This window comes from Ciconia boyciana, chromosome 1 (assembly GCF_034638445.1).
Source record: "Ciconia boyciana chromosome 1, ASM3463844v1, whole genome shotgun sequence".
Taxonomy (NCBI): domain Eukaryota; kingdom Metazoa; phylum Chordata; class Aves; order Ciconiiformes; family Ciconiidae; genus Ciconia; species Ciconia boyciana.
Window position 1 is genome coordinate 57949213 of NC_132934.1, and position 24141 is coordinate 57973353.

At 57.7% G+C, this 24141-nt stretch overlaps 2 protein-coding genes across 2 annotated transcripts; both read left to right on the top strand.

Moving 5' to 3' along the window:
* Positions 1–62: 62 nt before the first annotated feature.
* On the top strand, positions 63–10891 carry NPTXR (neuronal pentraxin receptor). Its single transcript, XM_072868950.1, has 5 exons — positions 63–851; positions 7664–7886; positions 7996–8240; positions 8572–8751; positions 9151–10891. The coding sequence occupies exons 1-5, from the start codon at positions 258–260 to the stop codon at positions 9373–9375; spliced, it is 1467 nt and encodes a 488-aa protein (XP_072725051.1). The 5' UTR covers positions 63–257; the 3' UTR covers positions 9376–10891.
* Positions 10892–17074: 6183 nt separating this feature from the next.
* On the top strand, positions 17075–22096 carry DNAL4 (dynein axonemal light chain 4). Its single transcript, XM_072868964.1, has 4 exons — positions 17075–17153; positions 18576–18796; positions 19644–19727; positions 20935–22096. The coding sequence occupies exons 2-4, from the start codon at positions 18725–18727 to the stop codon at positions 21097–21099; spliced, it is 321 nt and encodes a 106-aa protein (XP_072725065.1). The 5' UTR covers positions 17075–17153; positions 18576–18724; the 3' UTR covers positions 21100–22096.
* The last annotated feature ends 2045 nt before the right edge of the window (positions 22097–24141 follow it).

Here is a 24141-nt window from a genome sequence, read left to right on the forward strand (position 1 = left end):
GGCCGGGGCCGGGGCGGGGGCGGGGGCGGGGCGGGGCGGGGCGTGCGGCACCGCCCGGCAGATATAAGCGCGGCGCGCCGGGGCCCCGGTGCCGGTGCTGCTGCCGGTACCCTCCTTCCCCGCCGGCTCCCTCCGGGCCGTCCGTCGGTCCAGCCCTCCCTCCATCCCCGCCCGCTTTGTTTTCTCGCCGTCCGCGGGCTCGGGCCCCCCACGCCGCTGCCACCCTGAAGTTTCTGGCAGTGCTGCTGGCGGCGGGCATGCTGGCTTTCCTGGGGGCCATCATCTGCATCATCGCCAGCGTCCACCCGGCCGGCACCGCCGCTCCCGCCGCCGCCGCCCCCGCCGCCGACAATGACTCGGCCGCCGCCGCCCTCCTGCCCGCCGCCGACAAGGGGCTGGGAGCGCTGCACGGCCCCGCCGAGGCTCTGGCCAGCGCCGGGCCGCGCCTGCCGGGGGGGCCGCCGCCGCCGCTCTTCAGCCGCTTCGTCTGCACGCCGCTGAGCGCCGAGTGCCCGGCCCCCGGCACCGGCCCCGCCACCGGCCCCGGCCCCGAGGAGCTGCTGGCGCTGCGGAGCGCGGCGGCCCAGCTGCGCCGCACGGCGCTGGAGCAGAAGGAGCGGATCCGCATGGACCAGGAGACCATCCGGGAGCTCACCGGCAAGCTCAGCCGCTGCGAGGGCGGCCTGCGAAGCCCCCCCGCCGCCGCCCCCCCGCCCGCCGCCGCCGCCGCCGCCGGGCTCCGCGCCGCCCCGCGCCCCGGCACCATGGGCCACCCCCCCGCCGAGCCGCCCGCCGTGCGGGAGCTGGAGGAGGCCGTCCGCGCCCTCCAGGACCGCATCGACCGGATAGAGGTGCGAGGGATGCTCCCGGGGGAGGGGGGATGCTCCCCTAGGCACCGCTCCCCAGGCCTGCTGCCACCCGCACCCCAAACCGGCCCGGCCCCCTCGCGAGGCTTCGGGAAGGTTGTCCTCGCCCCGCTCTTCCCTGAGGTCTCTGCCCAGGGGCAAGGGGCTCGCCCTCGGCCCCCCTGTCTCCCCTCCGCAGCAGGGTGGTCCCAAGGGGCCAGGGTTGCCCTGCTTTCCCCCCCGCCTGCGCCCGGGTAGGGCACTTCGCTCGCCCTGTAGCACCCACCGAGGCCTCTGCTGGAGCAAGGGCAGCGGGCTGGCAGCTCAGGGCCAGATCCTGCCCTGTGGCAGAAAGGTAAATCCCATCTGATCCCGTTGCAGTTATGAACGGGACATCTCGCAAAGTAAAGCGCGGTGCCACCTGCCGCGAGCGCGGCACCCCTTCCCCATGCGGTTCGTAGGAGCTGTAGGGAAGGGGGCAGCCGGAGCCGCTTGCTGTGCCCATCGCTGCGGCATCAGGCTGTCGGCACTCGGGACGTGGACCCTCGGTCCCCACACTGTAGCATCTGTGCAGCGTGTGCCCGGTGGGCTGAGCCCTGGCTCGGCCGCGAGCCAGTGGCACCAAAGGCTCTATGGTGACGCCTGGGATGGGGCCCATCATAGGGCACACGTGTGTCGATTTATTTGGGCTGATGTGGGCTCATCAGTCGCAAGGACCTTGGCAGACTTTGCAGGATACGGCCGGGGCAATAGTCTGAGCATGCGAGAGCTGCTGGAGGGGAGTTGTCTGGTTTCCGTGGGGGCTTGCTCCAGATGCCCCATCTTTTCTGGGGGTTGTGTTGTCCCCTGAGGTCTGTCGGGGGCCAGAGCCACCTGCAAGGAGCTTCCTGCAAGTCCTCAACCTCCTCATCTTCCCATTTGGTTCCCTGTTGCCTTCTCCACTCCTTCCAGGAGCACGGAGCTGGGAGGGGGGTCAGGCAGCACCCCATGGGGTCCCTCTCCCCAGCTTTGCCCTTCTGCCCCCCTCACTGCAGCCATGTGGGCGCAGTAGCAGCAGGCCACGGGCAGAAAATTCAGAGCCGCTAAGGTCACAGGCAGAGAAATGAGACTGGGAGAGAGGGTTATTGTAATGAATGGGGATATGAACAGAGATAGAAAGATGGGGAAAGGCAAGTAGACACATGCACACAGGCAGGGAAAGAGCTGGAGACCAGAGGAAGCATCCGTGAGCTGCCAGGGTAATGCACACGTATGCAGAAAACAAACACGGAGGCACGTGTGGGGAGAGGGGGATGCGCAGCCTGGCTGAGCATGATGCCCGGAGCCCGATGCAGCCAAAGGGAGGGACAGAGCCACCCTGAAAGCCCCCTGCAGCCCCAAACAAACAGATTTCCATGAGGGGGATAACACAACCAGGCTAAGAAATGCACATGCAGACAGCAGACGTGCTCACACAGAAATAAAGGGAGGGAAAAATTAAGCCCCTGCACACACACACCTGTGTGTGTGCACGAGGATCAGGCAAGTGCACAGTGGGATGGTGCCCAGCACATCAGTTTGAACCTTGGGGAGCACTGGGCCTTTAGCTGCTCTCCAGCCATGCTCTTCCCCCTTCTCCAAGGGGCAGCATCACCTGTCAGCTGCCCCGGCCCCTCTCCCTGGGGTTTCTGGCGATCGTGGGAGGTTTGGGGTAGAGGAAGGTGAAGCTCACAAAGGCTGGAGCAGGCTCTCGTGTGCGCCCGGGGAGCCTGAAGCGATGCTGGGTCAGGGCTCACACGCACACATGCTGATAAGGAAGACAAGCAGCACATCACCAGAAGTGTTCCCTTTCATGCTGCCGGGGACCCCAGGGTCCCAAGGGGACTCTGCAGGGGAGACACAGCACCCTGCGGCTCAGCAAGCCCTGCAGGCTCAGGAAACGGGGCATCGTGTCGCAGCTGGGCTGGACTTCGGCTGCCCTGGCTCCAGCCTGCTGTAACACGCTGCCTGGGCCAGCCCGGTGACGGCCGCAGCCCGGCCAGCCAAGCCCTGGGGTCACACCTCGGCCATGCAGTGATGGTTCCCTGTGACCCCCCTCCCCGGCTTGTCTTTGCCCCCCTACATACGAGCAGACACCTAAAACTTGGTGGAGCGCCTGTGCCTCTCCATCCCGCATGGCTCCGTCTGTCGGCCCCGAGAACCTTCCTGGGGTACCCCATGGCATGGGGGGCACCCCCAGCCCCAGCAGCTCTCCTAAAGGGAGGTGGTGATCACCTCAAAAGGTGACCTGGATGGGGACAGTCTCAGGGGGGCCACCAACATGCCAGAGGCTCTGCAAAACCCGGTGGGAGGGAAGGAAGGAGAGGAAGCCCTGGTGAAGCCCGGGCTGGCTTAGTCTCAGGAGAGGGGTGCCACAAAATGCCGTGGGCCCCCCCGGGAAGGCTGCGTCCCAGGGCATCTCCCCGCAGGCGGTGGGTTTGCTGGCAGGGATTACTGCCGGAGGCTCCAGAGCTGCGATTGCAGGGAGGGGGCTGGCAGAAGATCACTGATCTAATCTGGGTGCTCTCAGCCCCAGCTGTAAGGCATAACAAAATTTATCGATGCACCGAAAAACCTATTAAGTCATTTGATTCTTAATTTTGGTGGCACGGCAGCAGGGTTTCCTGGGGGGGGGATGCAGGGAGGGCCCCTGCGGGCTCGCTCTTTGCCCTCCACCGTTTCAGCAGGGCCAGGCAAGCGCCGGCATGGTGTTCACATGGGGACATCTTCCATTGCCGCCTCCTAACCCCCCCAAGCCATCGCTCGTGCTTTCCTTGTGTGCAGCAGCCTGGCTGGGCTTTTTCCTCCTGTTTTTGAGGGGTCCCCCCCGCTCTCCACACGTGCTTACGTCTGTACGCTCGGGCGCATCTTGGCATGCAGAGCCGGGGGGCCCAGATGCTCCTTTTCCATGCTTTTAATTACTGCTGCAAATGGAAATGGAGCGGTTTCGGAGGGAGGAGGGAATTGCCTCGGCCCCCTGGGCTATGCCGGGGTGCAGATATCCTCCTCGTCTCCATCATCCCTTGGAGGGGAGCTGACCGGGAGGTGGGGCAGCCCCATGGGCCCTACAGGGGACCTGGCCTCGGCAGAACCATAACAGCCTGTTTGCTTCTCAGCCGGTGTGTGGCCGTGCCAGCCCGGCTGTGCCATTGTGAAATCTGCGGGTAAGGGCATGGAAACAGGAGTGAGCCGACTGCCTGCCTCCGTTTCTGGCTGAGCGGGGATGGAGACTCCCAAATCGGGACAGTACTGGGCCGCGAGTGAGGTTTGAGGGGGACGGGAATTGGCAGCGAGCTCTCCTCTTGCAAGGAGGAGGAGGGAAAGGCCAATGCGTCCCTGCTTGCCCCCCACCCCAGGCAGTCCCTCCTGGAGTTCAGTGACCCCCAAGCTCTCGCTTGGGTCTGAAAGGATCCGAAAAGGTGGCAGGGTCCGAAAAACCCCGGTGCGGCAGGTGTGCCATCCTGCAGCAGTGAGCATCCCACCGTGGCGGCCATGGAGGAGCTGCGGGCAGGCTGAGAGGATTTGTGGGTCTGGGGAAGGGAATGGGGCCACTGTGTGTGCGCACCCAGCTCAGCATCGTGATCCCTGGGATGTGCCGAGGGCATCGTCCCGCAGGCATCGTCCTGTGGTCCTGCCCGCCCCGTCCCAGCAGCTAAGGTGGGCACTTGCGTGCCGGCAGCTGAGGGGGAGCGGTAGGGCCCAGATTTGCCCGTGCATTAGTAAATGAGGCTCTGATCTCCTTACATAAATCAAAGTGAATTTGCCGATTGAGGGCTACAGCCCGAGCGAGCGCACACCAACGTGGCTGCCCTGGCCCCCAGCCTCCTCCTCCCCGCCCCCCAGCCAGCCGCTGACATTTAACGTGATTAATATTACCTGGCATCTTTCAATCTTTTTTGCCGGCTCCGGTGGCCAAAAAGCGTCGAGCAAGCCTCCCCCGCACCCGCTGCCCACTCCCCTGCTGCCTGCGCGGCGGCAGATGGGAAGCCGGGCGCTTGCCGAACAGCCGGGGAGAATGTGCTTCCCCCCCTCTCCCCTCCCCAAAGGTCACCGGTAGATAACAGCTGCACAGCTAGCATTAATAGTTTTGCAAATAATTTGATTTGGGAGAAAGATGCTCGAGTGACAGCTCAGATGATGTGGAGGATGGTTAGGGGATGCAGCCCAGCTCGGCACCAGGGGGGATCACCCAGCACGTCCCGGCTGCGGGGGGTGGGATGGGGAGGTCTGGTCTCCTGTCCAGCCATGGTCTGGTTGCTGGGATGACGGGGTGGTGTCTGCTGGAATGATGGGGTGGCCCCCAAACTCTGCTGGATGAGGGTACCAGCTGCATCCCTTGCCATGAGGAACATGGGGCCGGCAGTGGTTCGGCCGGTTGTGCGGGTCCGGCTGCCAGTGCCCTGGCTGCTGGGCTGGAGGGGCCAGGAAGAGCTGGAGAGAGGGATGGAAGGGGGAAAACTCAGGACAGGGGAAGGAATTGAACAAAAGGGGAGAGACAGCATGTGTGTGCGAAGAGGGGAGCATCAGGAGGAGACGCTCCAAAGCCAGAGAAATGAAAAAGCCATAGGGAGAAAAGTTACAGAGGGAAGAAAATAGCAGCAGGGAGAAAAGCGGGAGGAAAAAAAAAAGCGCTCAGTCATTACTGAATAATGTAGGGCAGGCTACTGGGGGCTAGCGAGAGTGACAAAAGCTCCCAGCCTTTTCTTTTTTCGTCATTAACAGATGGAGCCGTGCATGAAAGGAGGGACGTAGGCTCCAAACCTGCAGCTCGAGCAATCAAAGCGTGCGGCAGACAGGAGCATGCCAGCCTCCGCCGCAGCCAGGCGGCCTGAAGGGATGAGAAAAGCTCTCAGAGCCCGCAGGATGCGGACAAAGAGGCGAAGGCGACCCCCCCCATCCTACCTGTGCTGCCCCTTGCCAACACAGCCAGCTCCACTTGGATATGAGCATGGGCAGTGCTGGGTGGGAATCATCCCTGCTGGGAGGATGGGAATTAACCTTTCCACTCGCCTTTCCTTCCTGCCTGCCATCCCGCCCCTGCTTCTCAGCTGGCTGTGCTGGCAGGTCCCCAAGACCCCCCCCCCCAAAAAAGGGCTAAAGCCCCCTCCCCATCACCTAATCCCTCCCTGATTTACAGAGACCAAAGGCAGGATGCCCTTTGCCGGGTGCTTTTCCCTTCCCAGAGAGGTTTTGCTCTCCGCGAGAGCATCCCCAGTGCTGCAGGAGCAAGCCGGCAGCGAGAGCTGGCGTTTGGTCAGGGCTGGCAGATGTCCCCTGCACCACCTCTCTTTTCTTGCTGGGTTTTGGTTCTCCGTGTTGTTTTTCCTCACAAAACCTGTGGGTTTGTCCTGGCAGACCCCACTGGAGGCTTTTCCAGACCCTGGGGTGTCGTAGCTGCCCTCTTACTTGCAGCCTGAGTGTGTTCCTGCCCGGTGCAGGGCAGTTTGTGCTCATACCAACACCATCTTCTCGCTCACCCTCTCCCTGCTACCTTCTCCCTGCTGTTCCCATCCGCCAAGGTTGCATCCTGCCCGGCCAAACCTGGCTTTCCTCCGGCCTTCTGCTCCCCTCTGTTGTTTGGGATGGATTGCAAAGATCGGGGGTGACACAGGGGGCATCTCCACCTTGCATCTTTCTGCGTGTGATCATCAAGTCCTGTCCATCCTGGAAAAGCAGGATATAGGGAAGAAGAAAAAGCTGGAAGCCACCACCACAGATGAGTGTGGTGACCTTCAGCCCAGCTCCAAGGCTGGCAGGGGCCTGTCCAGATCAGCAGGGATAACATCACCCCGTGTCCCACCAGCACAAGCCGTGCGAATGTCCAGGGCTGAATCAGCCATGCAGACCCCTCTTGGTCTGGCAGAGGCCAAAGCAGGGGCCACCACGGCCGCTACAGCACCTTCAGGAAGGTGGTCACCATCTTTCCAAGCCCATGGCAGAGAGCCTAATGCCCCCAGGATGTGGGGACAGGAGAGGGCTGCTGTTTACAGAGAAACACCAGGAGCGTGGCAAAGGGCCACCTTCTCCTTTCCAGACTGGTTTTCTTCCAGACGGGATGGGGTCTCCCAGCGAGGTGGGATCTGGGGTCTTTGCAGGGTGCAGTAGCGGTTGGGAGCATCTTCGCCAGGTGCCAGGTTTTGGCTCAGCTGAGGGAAGAGTTTGGTCTGGGTTTTAACTCTGATGGGACAAGATGTGCTCAATATCCTCAAGTGATGGGTCACGTCTTGAGGACTGGAGGACCTACCACTGGTTCCACTTCTCTGTGGCATCCCGATGGCCCGGGAGAGGCTGGCTTACGCTTACAGAGAGCTACCTGTTCAACCTGGCACACGTGCACGCATCCCCCTGTGCTGGCTGAGCTGGGCTAAGAGGATTACAGCCCCGGTACGTGATGTTAACATGCTGGCCGTGGCGAAGCAGCCTCCCGTGCGGTGGGGATGGGGAGCTCTGAGATCCTTCTTGTGTTGTCCCCTCCTCGTGGGAGGCTGCTCGCGGGAGCAGAGCCAAGGGATGACCCGAGCGCCCGCACGTCCCGTCCCTGCTCTGTCTCTGAAAGTCATTAAGAGCAGCCAAGCTTCGTTTCACAGTAACAAACTCAATGGGGACTCTGAAAGGGGAGGTACAAAGTCAGCTGGAGGCTCTTGGAGAAGACCCCGCTGCGGATGTGGGGTTGTGGTCCCAGCACTCCCCGTGGTGGTGCGGGCTGGGCATGTCCTTATTTAACCTCTCCCAGTGACACAGCGCTGAGCTTTCTCTTCTCTCCCTCCTTTCCCCCCCATCGTGGCTGCTGCCGAGTGCAGCAGGAGCTGCCAGCCCGCACCAACGGCTCGGCGCCCACCGCCCCGGCGCTCGCCCGCGATGCCCTCCACACCAAGATGGAGCAGCTGGAGGAGCAGCTCCTCTCCAAGATCCTGACCCTGCAGAAGGAGCGCCAGGCCGCCAGCACCGACCGCAGCCAGCAGCAGCACGACATCGAGAAGGAGCTGAACTCCCTCCAGAACCGGGTGACGGAGCTGGAGCACGGTGAGTCCTGCCCAACAGGGACGGAGGTGGCTGGGGGGTCCTGGGACAAGCCACCCTCATCCCAGCAATGGATGCTGACCCTCCTTTCCTCTCCATCCTTGACACGTAGGACCGCCAGGCTACAGCCCTCCTGATGCCTTCAAGGTGACCATCCCGGTGCAGAACAACTACATGTATGCCCGCATGAAGAAGAGCCTGCCGGAGCTCTACGCCTTCACCATCTGCATGTGGCTGAAGTCCAAGGCCTTGGCAGGGCTTGGCACCCCTTTCTCCTACTCCGTCCCAAGCCAAGCCAACGAGATCGTGCTGCTGGAGTGGGGCACCAACCCCCTGGAACTGCTCATCAATGACAAGGTCAGTCCAGCTGGAGGGGGGACGGGAGGGAAGCCCCTGCCCTCATCTCCCTTGCTTCAACCCTCCTGGGAAATGATGCTCCTGGAGGTACTGGGGTGGGGGAGCTGGGAGAAAGGGGCCCGGGGTGGAGGGGGGAGGCAGGAGGATGAGGAGGATGGGGAGGATGGCTCGCCGGGGTGGGTTTTGAGAGGGAGAAGCAGCGCATCCAGCTATCTAGAATTTGCGGTGCCACCGCCGTGAGGGTGCACCGCTTGCTCTGCGAAGGGCTGGGGGGATGCCGGGGTCCTCTGGCAATCCCACTGAGTGCCGGGCTCTTGCTCTTCTCGCGAAGGTTGCCCAACTGCCGCTGAGCCTGAAGGACAAGGCCTGGCACCACGTCTGCGTGGCGTGGACCACCCGGGATGGCAAGTGGTCGGCATACCAGGATGGTGAGCAGCGGGGTGCCGGCGAGAACCTGGCCTCCTGGCACGCCATCAAGCCCCAGGGCGTCATCATCCTGGGCCAGGAGCAGGTACGTGCCAGCCTGCCACCGAGGGCTACCAGTTCGCATTGCTCCGGCACGAAGCCGGCCGGGGGGGGCAGCCCCCTAATGGGGCAAGGGCGGCACAGGCAGGGCACATTGGCAGTGTGGGCAAGGGGCTCTCCTGCCTGCTCATCCGACCTCCAGGCAGGCCATGTGTGCTCATCATCTTCTCCTCTTCCCTCTCCCCATCCCTCTGTCCCCCATTTGCTCCCCACCTTGTCTGCTTGCATCTCCCCACGTGTCCATCCCTTCCCCTCCTTGCCTTCGGGCATCTCGCTCTGCTTCTCCCCCTCTCCTCCACCCTGTTTGCCTGGTGGATGTGCATCCCCTCTCCCGCCCCATCCCTGTCCCCATCCCTGTCCCGTCACCTCTTCTGCTCTTTCCCAGGACACGCTGGGTGGCCGCTTTGACGCCACGCAGGCCTTCGTGGGAGAGCTGGCACAGTTCGGCGTGTGGGACCACATGCTGGCGCCGGCGGAGATCCTGGGCTTGGCCAACTGCACGTCCCACCTCCAAGGCAATGTGATCCAGTGGGACGACCAGGCGGTGGAGGTCTTCGGGGGTGCCAGCAAGGGGGGCTTTGCTGCCTGCGAGGAAGGGAGGAAGGCATGAGTGGCCCCTCACCCCCTCCCCAGCGCCAAGGAACCCGGCGGCAGCCCCGAAGGAGACAGCGGGGAGCCCCTTTCTCCTTTCCCAGACCACCGATCCTTGCCGCCGCACCAGGGCAATGCTCAAGCCCCCCGCACCGGCGTCCCAGGGAAGGGGGGTGGCCCCGGCAGCCTCCCTCTTGCCCCCATGCCGGCGGCGTGGCTTGTCCCCCCTTCTGGCACGCCTGCCCCTGGGTCTTGCCTCACCCCGCTTCTGTTTCGGGGGGACCTCGCCATACCCACAGGTGTCTCTGGTACGGCGAGGGTCCCCGCCTTGTCAGCCCCAATGGGGAGTGGGAAGGAGACCTCCGTCTGCCCCAAGCACAGTCCAGCCTCAGTGGGATACCAGCGTGCGGGCATCCCCCAAGCACATCCCCTTTTCTTATTTATTTCTCGCGCCCCACTGTCTGGTTTTGTGAGCCCGTACTCCAAATGGCTGTGAGCATCTTCCCCGCCGGTCCCATCCCCTCTTCTCCTGCTGCTCTGGGTTTTCAAGCACAGCCCTGGGGAGGCAGAGGGAGGATGGCGGAGGGTCGGCGGGGTGATGCTCCCCTCCTGCACCCCTTCCCCTGCCTCTGCTGCCTGTTTGGGCAGGGCTGCCCGAGGGGAGTCAGGCTTTTGAGGCAGAGGGAAGCAGAGCGAGACCCCCCCCAGCTGGGGGGTCGGTCGGCCACCAAAGGAACAGGGGGAAAGGGGCAAAGCCTCTCCCCCAGCCCTGGCCGAGGGGGAGGGAGCGCAGCACCGCCATCGAAGGGAGCAAAAGCAAGAAAAAAACCCAAGGAGGTGGAGGATGGTGGTGGCCGGAGGAGCCCTGCCCTCCGTCCCCCGGCCTTTGGGGTGCTGGATTGGGTTGCTGCCCTCACCTCCACCTGGGTCCCTTGCTTTGAGCTGCTCCTGGCCAGGGACAGGGCCACCGCCGGCCTTGGAACTGGGGGGTGATGGGGTGGGCAGGTATTTTCCCTGTGGAGTGCCTGAGAATACGCTGTTTCCATGCTGCGTGGTCACTGATGTCTCAATACGTGAGAGTGTGTGTGTGTATGTGTGTGTGTGTGGTGTGTGTGTGGGGGGGAGGGTTATTTCGGGGGTCTCACGGTTGCTCAATGCGATGTCCAGCTTCCAGTGCTCCCCACCCACCCAAGTCCCACTTTGCGCTTTTGGTGACGGCTGCCCCCCAGCCCGGGGGAGGTGAAGCAGGCAGAGGGGACAGCCCTGCCACCCAGCATTGCCCCCCTGCAGGGTCCCCACCGGCAGTGGGGCGGCTCAGCCTGCCGTGGGGGACGCAGCGGGGACGGGGCGCAGCCCTCGTGCCAAGTGGGAAACACTGTGACCTTCGTGCACCCCGCCGAGCTGCCCCCCTCTTCCTCGCTCGCTCACGCGCTTTCTCTAATGCACGTTCGTGAAAGGGGCCCCTGACGCGCGCCCGTGTTGGGATGTTTCTTTTGTAAAGCTGATCGTGAACAATAAACGTGATGTTTTCTGTTCGAGCCTCCCATGGGGCGCGAGGTCGCTGCGGGGACAGAGGGGACCGGCTGGCCCAAGCCGAGGTGTCCTTCCCTGGGATGCTCAGGGTGGCATCCCTGGAGGGAGATGGCCAGCCCGCAGCTGCGTAGCTGGCATTGCAGGAATATCATCGCGAGTGTCTAGGTATCGTTGCCTCGGGGGGGGTCACAGTTTGGGCACCTCTCATCTATACGGTTGTGGAGCAGCATGGGGTACAGGCTGCTGCTGGGGGCTGGGGGGAAGCACCTCTCCGTGGAGGAGGAACCCCCATTGCCACAACAGGGAAGCAGAAACCAGTGGGAAATCATGGCCTCCAGGTCAGACCGTGATGGCAAGGAGCTCACATGGGGTATAAATCTAATTAAGTACTAGTAATGAATTCCTGACCTAGCTAGGCATGAGCTGGTTTGCCCTCGACACAGCTCCTGGAGCCACCTATTCTAGAGCAACCCATGGCCAGGTCTGCACAATGCTTTTGCCCCTCAGTGGGTCCTGTCCCTCCTAGGAAAGGCACAACCTCACCCATAGTTGGGGAAATCAGAGCATAAAGCCAGAGGACCCTGTTTTCCCCAGGGCCCTGCAATTGCTGGCCTGCTGGTGGGGTCTCCTCACTGAGCCAGAACCGTCCCCACGGCTCCCGCTGCTCCTTCTGGAGGGTATTTAATGCCATAAAACAAGCTCTGGGGCTCTCTCCTTCAGCACATCTCCTCAAAGTTGAGGAGTTTTTTTGAAGAAAAAAAACCTCTAGTACGTACTTCAGCTGGAGCATAAGCTCAAGGGCTTTGCTGCGCTGGAGGCTCACCCCCACATCACTAACAGGAGGGGGTTCAACAGGTGACATCTGCTTGTGCGCCCAAATAACAGCAGCATAATTAGGACAGCAGCTTTTGGAGGAGGAAATGTCCAAAACCATTGCTGGAGTCGCAAACTTAGGAGGAGGTGAAATAAGGGGGGGAGGCTGGTCCAGAAGACCCTCCTATTAAAACTGCAGGAGCCCTGCGAGGGGGCTTTTGGGGCTGCTGACCAAGGCCAGAAGACCTGCGGGAGGATGAACAAGGATGGAAACAGCCTGGCCGCTGGTGTCGGGAATTGGCATAAAACCTGTTCCTCCGGAGCCCGGAAACTCAGCCCACGCTGAAATCTGTGTGAACACCCGCCTCGGAAAAGCAGAAACAAAGGAACATCAGGAGATGCTTGGGCAGGGATTGCCCTCCACCTCCCTGCCAGACTAGGTTGGCATGATCCCAACCCCAGCCGTGTCCCCAGGACGTGTGGGTCTGTCACTTGTGGGACGGGAGAAAGGGGGGAGCCCGGCAGCACAGCTTCTGCAGGGCGACCTCCTCTCCCCCCAGAGGGTCACAGCCAGTTGCGCAGACCAGGGGGACGCAGAAGACTTGATATAATTTATCCAGACATTTTAAAAGCTTACGGCAAACACCTCCATAAGGCTCTTCAGGAACCGAAGGCATTACAGAGAGATTAGAAACCGGTTGGGAGACAGAAAATCAAGAGTAGGAATAAATATTTGATTTCCATCCTGCCCTGACTCTCTGCGGGAAGCGGTGGCTGCTTCTCACCCATCTGGGGAGGAGGAGAGCAAGAAGGGACCATTTACTTTTGGTAAGCCAAGCCTTGCAAGAGCTGCAAACCTGCAACAGGGCTTAAAAGGTGGAGACAACAAATCAATGGTGTTGCTGGCTGGAAGGAGGAATTACAATGACTTACACATATTGCTTGCTTCTAAATTAACCAGGAGCACTCAGGGGAAGACCCACATCTCTCTAAGGGCAGCTGGCTGGAAAATAACGTGTCGCATGCAGAAGAGGCGAGGAACAACAAAGTCACCCTTGGGGGGGTTAAAGAAGGAAATGTTTAACAGTGGCACGGAGAAGGTTTTGCGGTTGGGGTAGGTGCGCTCAGCTGGGATGCTGTGTTGTGTCTGGATAACTAAGATGGGTGGGGGAAAGAGCTGAAGGCAGCCCAAGATGTGGGCAAAGCAGGGGTAGGGGCACCATGGGGCTATGGGGGCTCAGCAGGGGCTGGCGGAAAAGGAGATGGTGGGGGAGACAGATGTGATGGATACTGCCTGCCTGCTCTCCTCAATCCTCCCACCAAGGGACTGTTAACACGCTTCGAGGGGAGGAAAGGGGCTGCCATTTCCCTTCCTAATCTGCAGGACTCGCTGCTGCAGGGCTTCCCATGGGCCGAGGGCTTAGCCAGACTCAAACACCCCCCACCAAAAAGGGCTTCGTCCTGCAGTGAACAAGACGACCAGGTCAAACATGGCAATGGGAAACCTTCAGGTCTGATGGCTATTAATTATCAGGTTTGAGAAGAAAACACCACAATTCCTGAACCCCTCCAGCCCCTGCCTTGCTTTCCGGAGGGCGCTGCCAGCAGTGCAGGCTCTGCCTCCATGGGGACACAGGCAGCCCTGGGACCCCCGCCTCGGGGTGAGCTTCGGGGAGCTCCTGTGCTCCCCAACACCCGCAGCATCAGCTTTGGGCTCGCAGGTCATGGCTCCCTGCGGTGTGTCAACCTCCCCATCCCCTCAAACCAGGTCAAGCCACCCCGCATTTCGACCCCAGGAGGCAACGCTTCTGAAGCCCCCGTCACCCACGCTGCCCTAGCAATGGGGGGCTGCCTTAATTGCCTCCCCGCGTCTCTCTGTCCTGCCGGCAGCCTCCTCCGCTCCCTCCCAGAGCCAGGAAGGCTCATTAAGACTCGTGTGGTGCTCGCACGGGGAACGCGCCGTGCTTCTAGAGCATCTGGCACAGGAACGGCTGCTAGTGCTGCAGCAGCAGATGTTACTAGAGGCAGCAGCCATTACTAGAGGTAGTAGCTAAGGGCGTGTGTGGGACACTGCCTTGCCCAGCAGACCAAGGGATCCTGCTGTCCCAAAGCAGGTTGCTCTCTCTCCTCCAGAGCAGAGGGCTGGGCTGCTTTCAGCTGCCACCCCATTCCTGCACACCAGCGTCACCTTCCCTGAGCTCAACGCAATGTGGCAGGTCTGATCCCAGCAAAATTTGGCTTTAGCATCCCCTCTGGGCCTCCTGAACGCTCCTCCTGACTCTGGAGAGCTGCGACCATCTTACCCGCCCCAGGGCGGCCAGAGGGTGGACTTCGGCATGCCCCGAGTCCCCAGCCCAGGTCCTTTGGTACTGCCCAAGGTGGTGCGGAGCAGCGCCCAGCCCCTGGGCTGTGGCTGACAGGCAGGACAGCGATCTCCAGCCCCCTGCTTTATCGCAGAGAGGAGACGGGGCACAGCAGGGCCTGTGCCCACAGGGACGACGGGGAGGTCCCAAAACCTGGGCAGAAGCAGCCAAGAAAAGAGAGAGTCCGTGGGTGCCATCAGCCTGCCATCTACTTTCCTACCGTCAACGATGGAGATGGCTAAAAGAAAGCATGGGGCAGTATATATATATATTATATATACAGATATTTTGCAGTTGGTGGTTACATTTGTTTCTCAGCTAAGGAGTACAACACAATCTAGTGTCATGTGGCAAATGGCACTTCTTTGATTTAATGCATTTCACCATGGCTGCTAAAGACAAAGGGTTGAAAGAGTTTCCAACTGTGATTAGTGGCGAATAAGAAAGGAGCAGCCAGAGCAGAGTAACTACTGCGTTTCCTTACAGATCCAGAGGTGTGAATCAGACCCTTGCTCTGGACTCGCCTTCACCTACAGATGGACACCTGGTTGCCCTGTATGGAAACTAAAGACGAGGTGACATGAAGCCAGCCGTATACCTGCCTTTTGCGCTAGCAGCTAAGGGACCAGTACATGTTACCTGTGGTGGCCCAACAAGGCTTTGACTGGCTTGCAGCATTGTAGAGGCAGCATACGGAAACCCTGAGCTTGAGGGTCCGGAAACGAACTGCCCACATTTTGCTAAGCCACAGCAGATGGAGACAGGCCAGCGGGATGCTCTCCTTCCTCAGGAAGCACCTCTGCCTTGCAGCCCTGCTATATCACTCACCACAATCACAAAAAACATGGCGTTCCTAACTTTGGGCCCTCTGCAGTCTTGGGTTTGGCCATTTTTCCTTGCCTTTTCACCTAGGAGCTGCTGACGAATAATCCTTACAGCCAGTCCCAGCATTTCCTGAGGGAAACACTCCTTGGGGACACGCTGATCGAAACCAAAGCACATTTAATTGAACCCAGAATCACATACGCATGCGTGCTCCCCACACGCGCGCACACACACACGAACAGAGGCATACGCACACAAACACACCAGCTCGCGCCGACTTGCTGCTTAGTAGCAAAAGTGGGTGAACTACATAGGGATTAAAGCATTAAAAAAACCACAGCAAGAATACGATGCTTGAAAGCGCTGTGTCCCTGGAGAGATTAGAGTAGCTGCCTGGAGATAAAGTAATGATGATGGAAAGATCTCCTTCCTTGCAGAGGTTCTATTCCTAATTATCTCCCCTGAAAAAAAAAAAAAAGAAAAGATGATTCCCCAGCTTTTATCTGCCTCTTGACAATTTTAGCATTGCGACTGCCTCATTGCAAGAGGCCGATGCTTGCCGAAAGGAGGAAGGAGAAGGGATTGGCACAGGAGGTAGGAGCGGTAGGAGAACGAGGGGGACAGGAGGCAGCGCTTCATTTCTGTCACCGGCGGCAGCGAAGGCAAAGGGAAAGACAAACGATCACTGCAGTGTTGTCTTTCCGAGCCCAGAGACGGCTTCGCTGCCTCCACCACTGCTTTGTCAGGCAAATGACAACCAGGAGGTCTGATTCACTGTTACACCAGAGAAAGAGGCAACAAGATGTCCTCCCTGCAGCTACAGGAGATTATGGTGAAGGAAGAGGACTTCTTCACAAGCTGGCAGGGGCAGGAGAGTCCCCAGCTTGTTCCCCCCCCTCCCAATTCTTTTCCTTCTCAGACAGCTAGAAAGCAATTCTTCCTTCAGCAGACAGCCAGGAATGATTATGTTTCAAATATACGCCAGCCAGAGCGCACAGATCTGGCCCACGAGCCACCCTGTAAGACAAGGACGGGCCCCGATGGAAACCCAGGCATCACACCCAGCAGCCAGGGCTTTCCCCTCAGTATTATCCTAGAGCTTGCTGCTTCTCAACACCTGTATTAATTTCAGACAAATACAATCCCAGATGCCCAGGAAACTGTTTAAGCCCTGGTTTAGAAGCAATCAGTGTTTGGCTAGCGGGATGCAGAGACGCCACAGGTTTCCTAGAGAGCTGAGAGTCAAGGAAAGCCTCAAAGCAAAGACATTACAAATATAAAGGCCGTGGAGGGCAGGAGGGGGGCGATGAGCTCAGTGGGGATGGGGGTTAGCGTTACAGGAGCTGGTTGCAAACTCATGACCCATCGTCACCCTCCCGGGGTCATCTTCTCCTTCTTTCCAGTTGCATCAACATGCAAACATGAGTGGTTGCCTCTCCCATACAATGAAAACACGTTAAAAAACTGAATTGCCCCAAACCGCTCCAATATTTGTCCTTGCTGTTTAAATCAAAAGGTAGAACTAGACCCCAAACGGGTTTTATGTCAGAAAAATCCTAAGTCTCCAGATACAAGGCGGTTCGGCTGTGGGTGCGGCTCAGAGCCCACCCCTGCAGCCTGCCCAGCCGAAACCCACCCCAAAACCTTCAGATGGAAAGGGCGGGAAGGCCGGGAGCCTCCTGGAAGCCCCTTTTCCAAGCCCCGGCCAGGGGAGACATGGCTCCTCCTCGCTGCAGGGAGACGGCCTTCCCTCCGAGCAGCTCCTCACCCAGCCCCGGAGGCGTCCCACGGAGGGGACGCGCACAGGGCCGAGCCCGGCACTCGCAGGGCACAGCTGTGGCTCCTGCGGCCACGCAGGACCGGGGTCACGGGCCTTTCCCGCTCGCCATGGCGGGGCTGTTTAACGAGGCCTCCCGCAGTGCTGGTGGCCCCTCCCCAGTCCCAGGCGCTCCCCCGCTCCTGCCAGGGGCTCCTGCCAGGGGCACCGGGCCGAGGGGGCTCCGGGCCGGGGCCGGGGCTGGGGGCGGCACAGGACAGGCGCCCCGCGGCCACCCCGCCGCCGCCGCCGCCGCCGCCACCGCCCCAAGCCCCCGCGCGGTAGCTGGCAAGGAGCGCTGCCAATCAGACGCGCCGGGCGGCGCGCTCACAGCCAATGGACGGCGAGGTAGGTGGGACTTCCTGCGCCGGTTGCTACGACAAGCACAGCTCTTCCTTAGCAACCGGCGCCGGGGCGGTGGTGTGGGCCGCGGCGGCGGTGGCGGAGGTGAGGCCGTGCCCGGAGCCCCCTCGTTCCTTCCCCCTGCTGCGTCTGGGGCCGCTTGCCGAGCCCTTCCCTCCTCTCCCGCGGGGCTGAGGGCGACGGGCCGGCGTGTGAGGGAGCTGCTTCGGGTGTGCGGCCTGCTCGGACTCTGTTCCGCCGCCCCGCACCCCTTGGTGGTGCCGCGCCGGGGACGGGGGGGGGTTTCGCCCTTGCTGTGCCTCATCCCCCACCGGGATCGGTGCCCGGTGGCTCCGATCCCTGCTCCCCACCTCCGGCCGCCGCCGGGGCTGTGGCCTGCCTTTCCGGGCCCACGGCTGGCGGGCTGTCCCCAGACCGCCTCCCTGCCCTGTCTTGTAACCGACGCAGCAGCCTGTCGGCGGCTCCTCCCCGGGGAAACCGCCGCCGGCCCGTGGGGCAGCCCCCGGCGGGGCAGCCCCCAGCCGGCCTGCCTTGATCTGCGGCCCCGGGCACGTCTCAGGGAGAAGCTGGGTATTGAAGTGGCTCCCGGGGTTTGCCCTGCTGCGGGAGGCTGGTGCCAGCCAGGCAGCTGTTCTGGCCTGTGGAGCTTGTGGTGGGGACGTCTACAGGTCCCACAGTCCCTCGTGTGAGAGCCGATAGTCTGTCAGAGTTGGTGCTTTAGCCAGCAACTCTACATGCTTGGCATAGACGCTTGGTCTGTGTGGTGTTGCCTGACACCGTGCTTGTTTTGTTTTCCCTTTAACATGGGATCACCCTTGCTTCCTCTGGGTAGGAGAGGAAGGTGCTTTGTTCTGGATGAGAGAACCAGAGGGAAGACCACGGTGAAATGTTCTGAAGTTGCCAGTCGGCCAGTGCGGTGCCTCTGCATTGCCCAAGTAGAGGCTGGTTGGTTATTAGGCCCAGAGGCATGGTCCATCATTTTCCGGCATGGTCCTCCCCAGCTGACAAACGCTCAGGGATGTGAGGAGCAAGTGCACAAACCAGACCAAGATATTCTTGTTAAACATTTCCGTCCAGACATGTACGCTGATTCTGTTCCTAAAAGACTCTTACCCTTTGCTTGTCATGTGCAGTTTGAAACCCTCGTGGATAATAGCGTCCTGGGAAAATCCTTTTGGAACTAATCAATAGACATAACAGCTGATGTATTGTTCTCCCCTCCCTTGTTGGAAGCTGTACCCTGACTCGGCTCTTCCCTCAAGCTTGATTGGTGCTTCTGGGAAGTGCTGTGCTCTTGAAGCCTCATTTATGGAAAATGGTACATTTTAAAAATTTGTTTGCATTAATGGTCTGTAAAATATCTCTCTAAGTGCGTGGTGTGTGAAGACAGTATTGAGAAACAGTAAGTAACCGAGATGGGACAATATTCTCGTAATATTTTTATTTGCCTTCCATTTTAATTCAAAGCTTTCTTTCTCTTTGCTGTGTTTGTTTTTGTTTAAACAGTGTCCTCTGGGCCGAGAAGTTTCTCCTCCTGCTGAAGCTGCTCTGCCCGTGTTCACGGAGCTGTGTTCCTCTCAGCTGTGTGCACTGCAGCACCTTGCTGAGCTCCGGGCAGCCCCTCCGCCCCTTCCTGGGGTCACTGTGGAAGGACCATGGCAGACACCGGGGAGGGGAAAAAGGAGGAGGCTGATTATAAAAGACTTCACAGCTTTCCACTGATTAGGGTAAGAAGAGGGATGGATTACGCATTTACCAGTGTTACAGATATGAAATTCTACCTTCATGCTTACCAACCTTCCGAACTAGAATTTCTCCCACTGAGTAGTTGCTATGAGAACGTGTGTACTGATGGTCCTGTGGAAGGATCCCAGTCATCACTGCTGCTTTCTCCCTGTCCTTGACCTTTGTCAGGGAAACTTATTAGCACTGTTGTTCCCCCTGTCAGCCAGGGGAAGCCTGGGGCAAAGTGGTCTGTCTAATAGATTGAACATGCTGCCTTTGGAGCCCTCTCCTGTGTTCTGGATGCAGCTTGCTTTTTTTCCTAGAGGAGCTGGAGTAAAAGATCTTGCTAGCCAGCCAGATAGCAGAAGAGGAAGAAAAGGCTGTGTAATTTAGACTTCTTTGTTATGCTTATGGCAATAATTAAGGACTGTGGTTGGAGCAGTATTAACATGCTTTCCCTTCATCTTATAACAGAAAAACTGCCAAATATATTTATCTCCTCCTTTAAGCTGTGGTTACTTAGTGCTAGTCTTGATGTTAGGTAGAGAAGAATTCTGCATTGGCTGGGACAAAGGAACGAAGGGGTCAGTTGTAATGCAGTAAGCCATTTTCATATTTACCATTCTCTGGAACAGTGGAAATGCTTGGTGTACGAACAAGCCCGTGTTGCTGGTGATGTGCCCCACCTTGAAGCAAGCATTAACAGTCACAGGGACGAGCTGCTTTTTGCCCATGCCCAGCAGTCTAGGCCCCTGCTATAGCCTGGGCAAAGTAAGGGCTACTTACTGTTGTCTTGTGTCCAGCTTTTCTTTTTCTGCTTAGTTCCTCTTGCTTGTTTGCTCTTTCCAGCACACAGACATGCCGGAGGAGATGCGTGTAGAGGCCATGGAGCTGTGTGTCACGGCCTGTGAGAAATACGCCACCAACAATGAGGTACTAGCCAAATCCCAAAATGGGCAGCCATCAGTTGCTGCGGCTCAGGGATCCTGCAGGAGCAGGGATAAGGGTGCAGGGCAGAGTGGAGTCAGATCCTGATATCCTATTACTCTCTTTCTGCACTGAGCAAGGGTAGAAGGTGGCAAAGAGCTTGGCTAGATCTCAAATTCGGTTCTCTTTGTCAGCAAGATCCATAATAGCACTTTGCTTTCCTGCAGGTAGCAGAGATTAGCAGCAATGCTGCCTCCCAAACCTTCCCTCCTTCCTCATCCTGCCTTGCCTGTGACATGCTTCCACTCTGTTCATAAAATGCTCTGTGTCCTGAGGGCTAGGTTCAGAAGTCTGTGGAGACGGGCCCTTCCTGTCTGTTCTTCAGTGTTGAGCAAGGCCATCCCCACCAGCGTGGGGAAGATACTCTCTTGTTTTGGGGATGAGTACATGAAAGTCTTTGAACCTTTAGGTACAGTCTGTTAAGTCTTCCCTCTCGGCTTTCAGCCTCCTGAATGAAATTAGTGAGACCATATAAATGGGGGGTGATGCAGAAGTTACGGTCTTTGGAAAGGTTGCCCTTAACTTTGAGAACCAACGATAAAGGAAAACACACCTTGCTCCATGGGCAGGGCAGACTGCTTGTTGCTGGAGCAGTTTTGTGTTGGAGCAAAGCTATGAAGCCAGAGATTCCTTCTGTCCCATCCTGCCTCAGACACCGCATGTCACTGCAAAATCTTCCTCTCTCCTTTTTTAGATCAAGCAGGGTGTGATCTGGGAGAAGCGAGCCTTTTAAAAGTCAGCCTAGTTTCAGTGTTTTGGTAATTAGCTGGAGGAAAAAAAAGAAATGGACTCCTGTAAAAATAGCCACAGCTTAGTGACCTGAATCTCCTCTCATGCTCACTGCACCCAGCATAACTCCATCAGCATCTAAAACAGAACTCTTGCTTCAGACTGTGTGAACGAGAGAAGTGATTGGTAGATGCAGTTCTTTAATTTCTCCTAGCTGCTGTGTTGGAGGCTGCTGAAAACAGAGACCTGTTTTACCCTTGGGCATAGCTCTGGGGAGCTCCCAGTTCCTGCAGTGCAGCTGCTATACCTGTTGCCCATGGCTTGAGTAGTCTGTTAAAGGGAGAAGACGACTGGGGGGATGTTTGCATAAAAACTCACTGCTTGCTCTGTCTCACCCTACACTCTCCTCCTTAACATTCTCCAGAGCGCTGCCAAGATGATCAAAGAGATGATGGACAAGAAATTTGGGTCCTCCTGGCACGTGGTGATTGGGGAAGGTTTTGGCTTTGAGATCACTCACGAGGTGAAGAATCTGCTGTACATGTTCTTTGGTGGCAGCCTGGCCGTGTGTGTCTGGAAGTGCTCCTGACATCTGGCTGGGTCCCAGACTTGCTATGTACAAGAGATTTCTTCCTTTTCTTGACAGATTTTGTAAAATCTGGAGGTGGGCCTTTATTTTTAATAGTTAAACATCAAGATTTTTTTTTCATACTGACGTAACAGTTCCATGGGATACATACAGTTGGTGCGTGTGTGTGCATAAACTTGCTAAGCTGTCCTTTCCTTTCTCGTGGGATTTCTCATCTGTCTGTGGCTCTTTCCTTCGTGTTTGAGCTGAAGCAGGAAGGAGGTGGGGAATAGGTAATCTCACGACGTGCTGCAGAGCTGTGCAGCAGCACTAGGAGGGGGAAGCGAAAGAGAAAAGGTGCTATCTAGCCCTACGGTTTTTTTTCCTCCCACTTGTTCCACGTCGTGTCCTCTCTTCTCTGCCTTCCCCACTACCATGTGGTATGGCTCTGACCAGCACCTGTCTCTCCTCTCTCTGAATGCCGAGAATACCTTCTTTCCTCCTTCTAAGATGTCTGTACAGAACTGTCAGTGCCAAGGGTCTCCCTTCAAGCTGCCCGTGGAGGTGTTAGCCACAGGGAAGCAGACTCGGCTTGCCCTTCCCCGCTTCTTTTGGGAGGGTACAACAGCTGAGCTGCCTGGGTGTAGGAGGTTGCTATGCAAACTGCCCCCTCCTTTCTCACCCACCACACACTGAGATAGCATGAAAACACAGGCGGCTGACGACGCCTGCGGAGTGGGTGAGAACTATTCATAAGGCTCGAATGCCTCCCTGTCAGTTCTTGGGGGTGTTGCGAGTGCTGTGTACTTTCAGCATCTTGTTTGGAGGCTGGTAGAGGAAGGAGGCTCCATGTGAGATATCACTTGGTCATCAGAAACCTTTTTGGACTGGCGTTCTTTTAGCCTGTTTCATTTTTTAAAGCTGTCAATGTTGGAGGATGGAATGAACATAATTGTATGTTACGTATATGGCTTATTTATATAAATCTGGGGAACTGTGTTTTTACAATAAAAATTTAGTAAAATGTCCTTTTCTGTGTGTGTTCTAAAATGAAAATCACAAAGTGGGGGATGAGAAGGAAAAGTAGTTCAGGAAACATGGAAGTAAGTAAGCAATGGTGTAGCTCAGGTGGAGGACAGTGACAAGTGCCCATCCTGCCTGTTTCCTTGGTGACTCCTAGGTACCAGAGATGCACTCTTATCCTCCCTGTTCAGTTCCTTTCACCAGTGCAAGCCACGATGCTGAGGAATGTTGCCAGGTCTGCAGTGCTGCTGGCCAAAGTCCTTAGCCCACACAGCTGTCTCAGTAGCAGCAAGGGAGTGTACCTGTGTCCTCTGCCCAGCCAGTGTGCCTCTGCTCTGACTTTTGGGGTCTCGCATTTGTGGCTTCCTTGATTTTCAGACTTTCCTCTCGGAACGTTGCCAGCAGTACCACTGGCATCTTGTGTTTTATGAGAGGCCACAGTCTAGTCCGAAGTTCAATTCCTAAGGACCTTTCTGCATTAGTGCCTGCGGTGGATCAAACTGGTGGAGGATCTTACAATTCCTTTTTTTCCTTCTCTGAACATCAGTGAGATGCTAGAGATGTCCTTCCTCCATTTCACCATGTCAGGAGCTCTTCTATAAGGCAGGAATTGGAGTAATATGAAGACAACTAGAAATTATTTCAAATTTGGACCGTCTGTGCTGGCTGGGCCTGATGTCCTCTCACATAATTCCTTATTGATCAGGTGGGAGGGAATTGCAAGGTAGGGGGGACACAAAGCTGGTATCATAAGGTAGTTGGTACCATGATACCTGCCCTGTGCGGTGGACCACAGTGGGAGAATCGCTGTGCAGTGTAGGAGCTCAAATCCTTTGAGCTGCTGCTTGGTGTGGTTACTCTGTCTCGCTCCAGCTGGCTGCCTTCACATGAAGATAGCACTGTTGACTGGCACTTTCTGCAGCTGGCAGGTGGAAAAGATTATTTTCTCTTCCACAACTTTCTATCTCCTCTAGGTTCAGAGGAAAAGGTAAAGCCAGTGTCTTTGGAATGGCCCGCATTGGAGCATGATGATACCTTCAGCCATACCATAGTCACTTTAATCGTGCCTCTTTCACACTAATGAATAATTAACTGCTGTGTGCATATGCACAGACACGCTGGTCATGGGCATCTCTGCAGGGTCGTGGTGACCTGCAGATGATCACAGGGAGCTGCTTACCTCAGCACACAATCCTTTGGCCTCGCTGCCTGTCTGTTATCTCTTTGGCCACCAGCTGACCAAAGCTAATGTCTCCATGACCTGCATCGGGGGGAGTTGACTGCTCCCCAGCCTTCTCGAAGCCTGAGCGTGCAAACAGATTGAGGTGAGCTAGGTGTGAATTTGCAGCAAGTCAGCTCCCACACTGTAACTCCCCCAAGGTAAGTGCAAGGTGGCTCACAGGAGAGCGGCAGGCTATTTTTGTTTCCAAGGATAACAGCTTTCCCACAAGAAGTTACCACGAAGAAACCAACCCATCTTAGCTGGTTTGCGTGCCCGTCATCAGTGCTGTACGCAAAAGCACAAACCTCAGCTTCCCAAAACTCAGCTGTACGTGTCAGGCAAGTGTTCAATAAGACAGATCAATTTTCCTGCCCATGGCAAGTTGAGCCATGCTGCCCTGGCCCCTGTGTATTAGAAGAAAGACTTTCACCCTCCTTTTGCTGTGGAACTGGCATGCTTTCAGGCATGCCTGTAATTTTCAGGGGAGTATGGTTCATGGATCAGAGATGGTCCCTTGTCCTGTGTTTTCCCGCAAGAGACCCCTCTGCAGCTGATGCTTTGGAGCTTCCAGGGCCTATCTGCTTTTGACTAAAAAACTGCAGTCTCTTGCTGAAGGTTTTTACCTTACGAATTTTCAGCAGAAAGCTGGGGAAGTTGGCAACAGGTGGCTTGCTATTGTGTTCTCGTCTCCCTCTCATTTCTTGCCCCCTGCATATTGCTGCCATTACCCATCAAGGCATCAGGCTGAGTCAGATGTAGAAAAGGAGATGAAAGACGCAGGGTGATGCATCAGTGCCAGCCGAAATGACCCTTCCTAT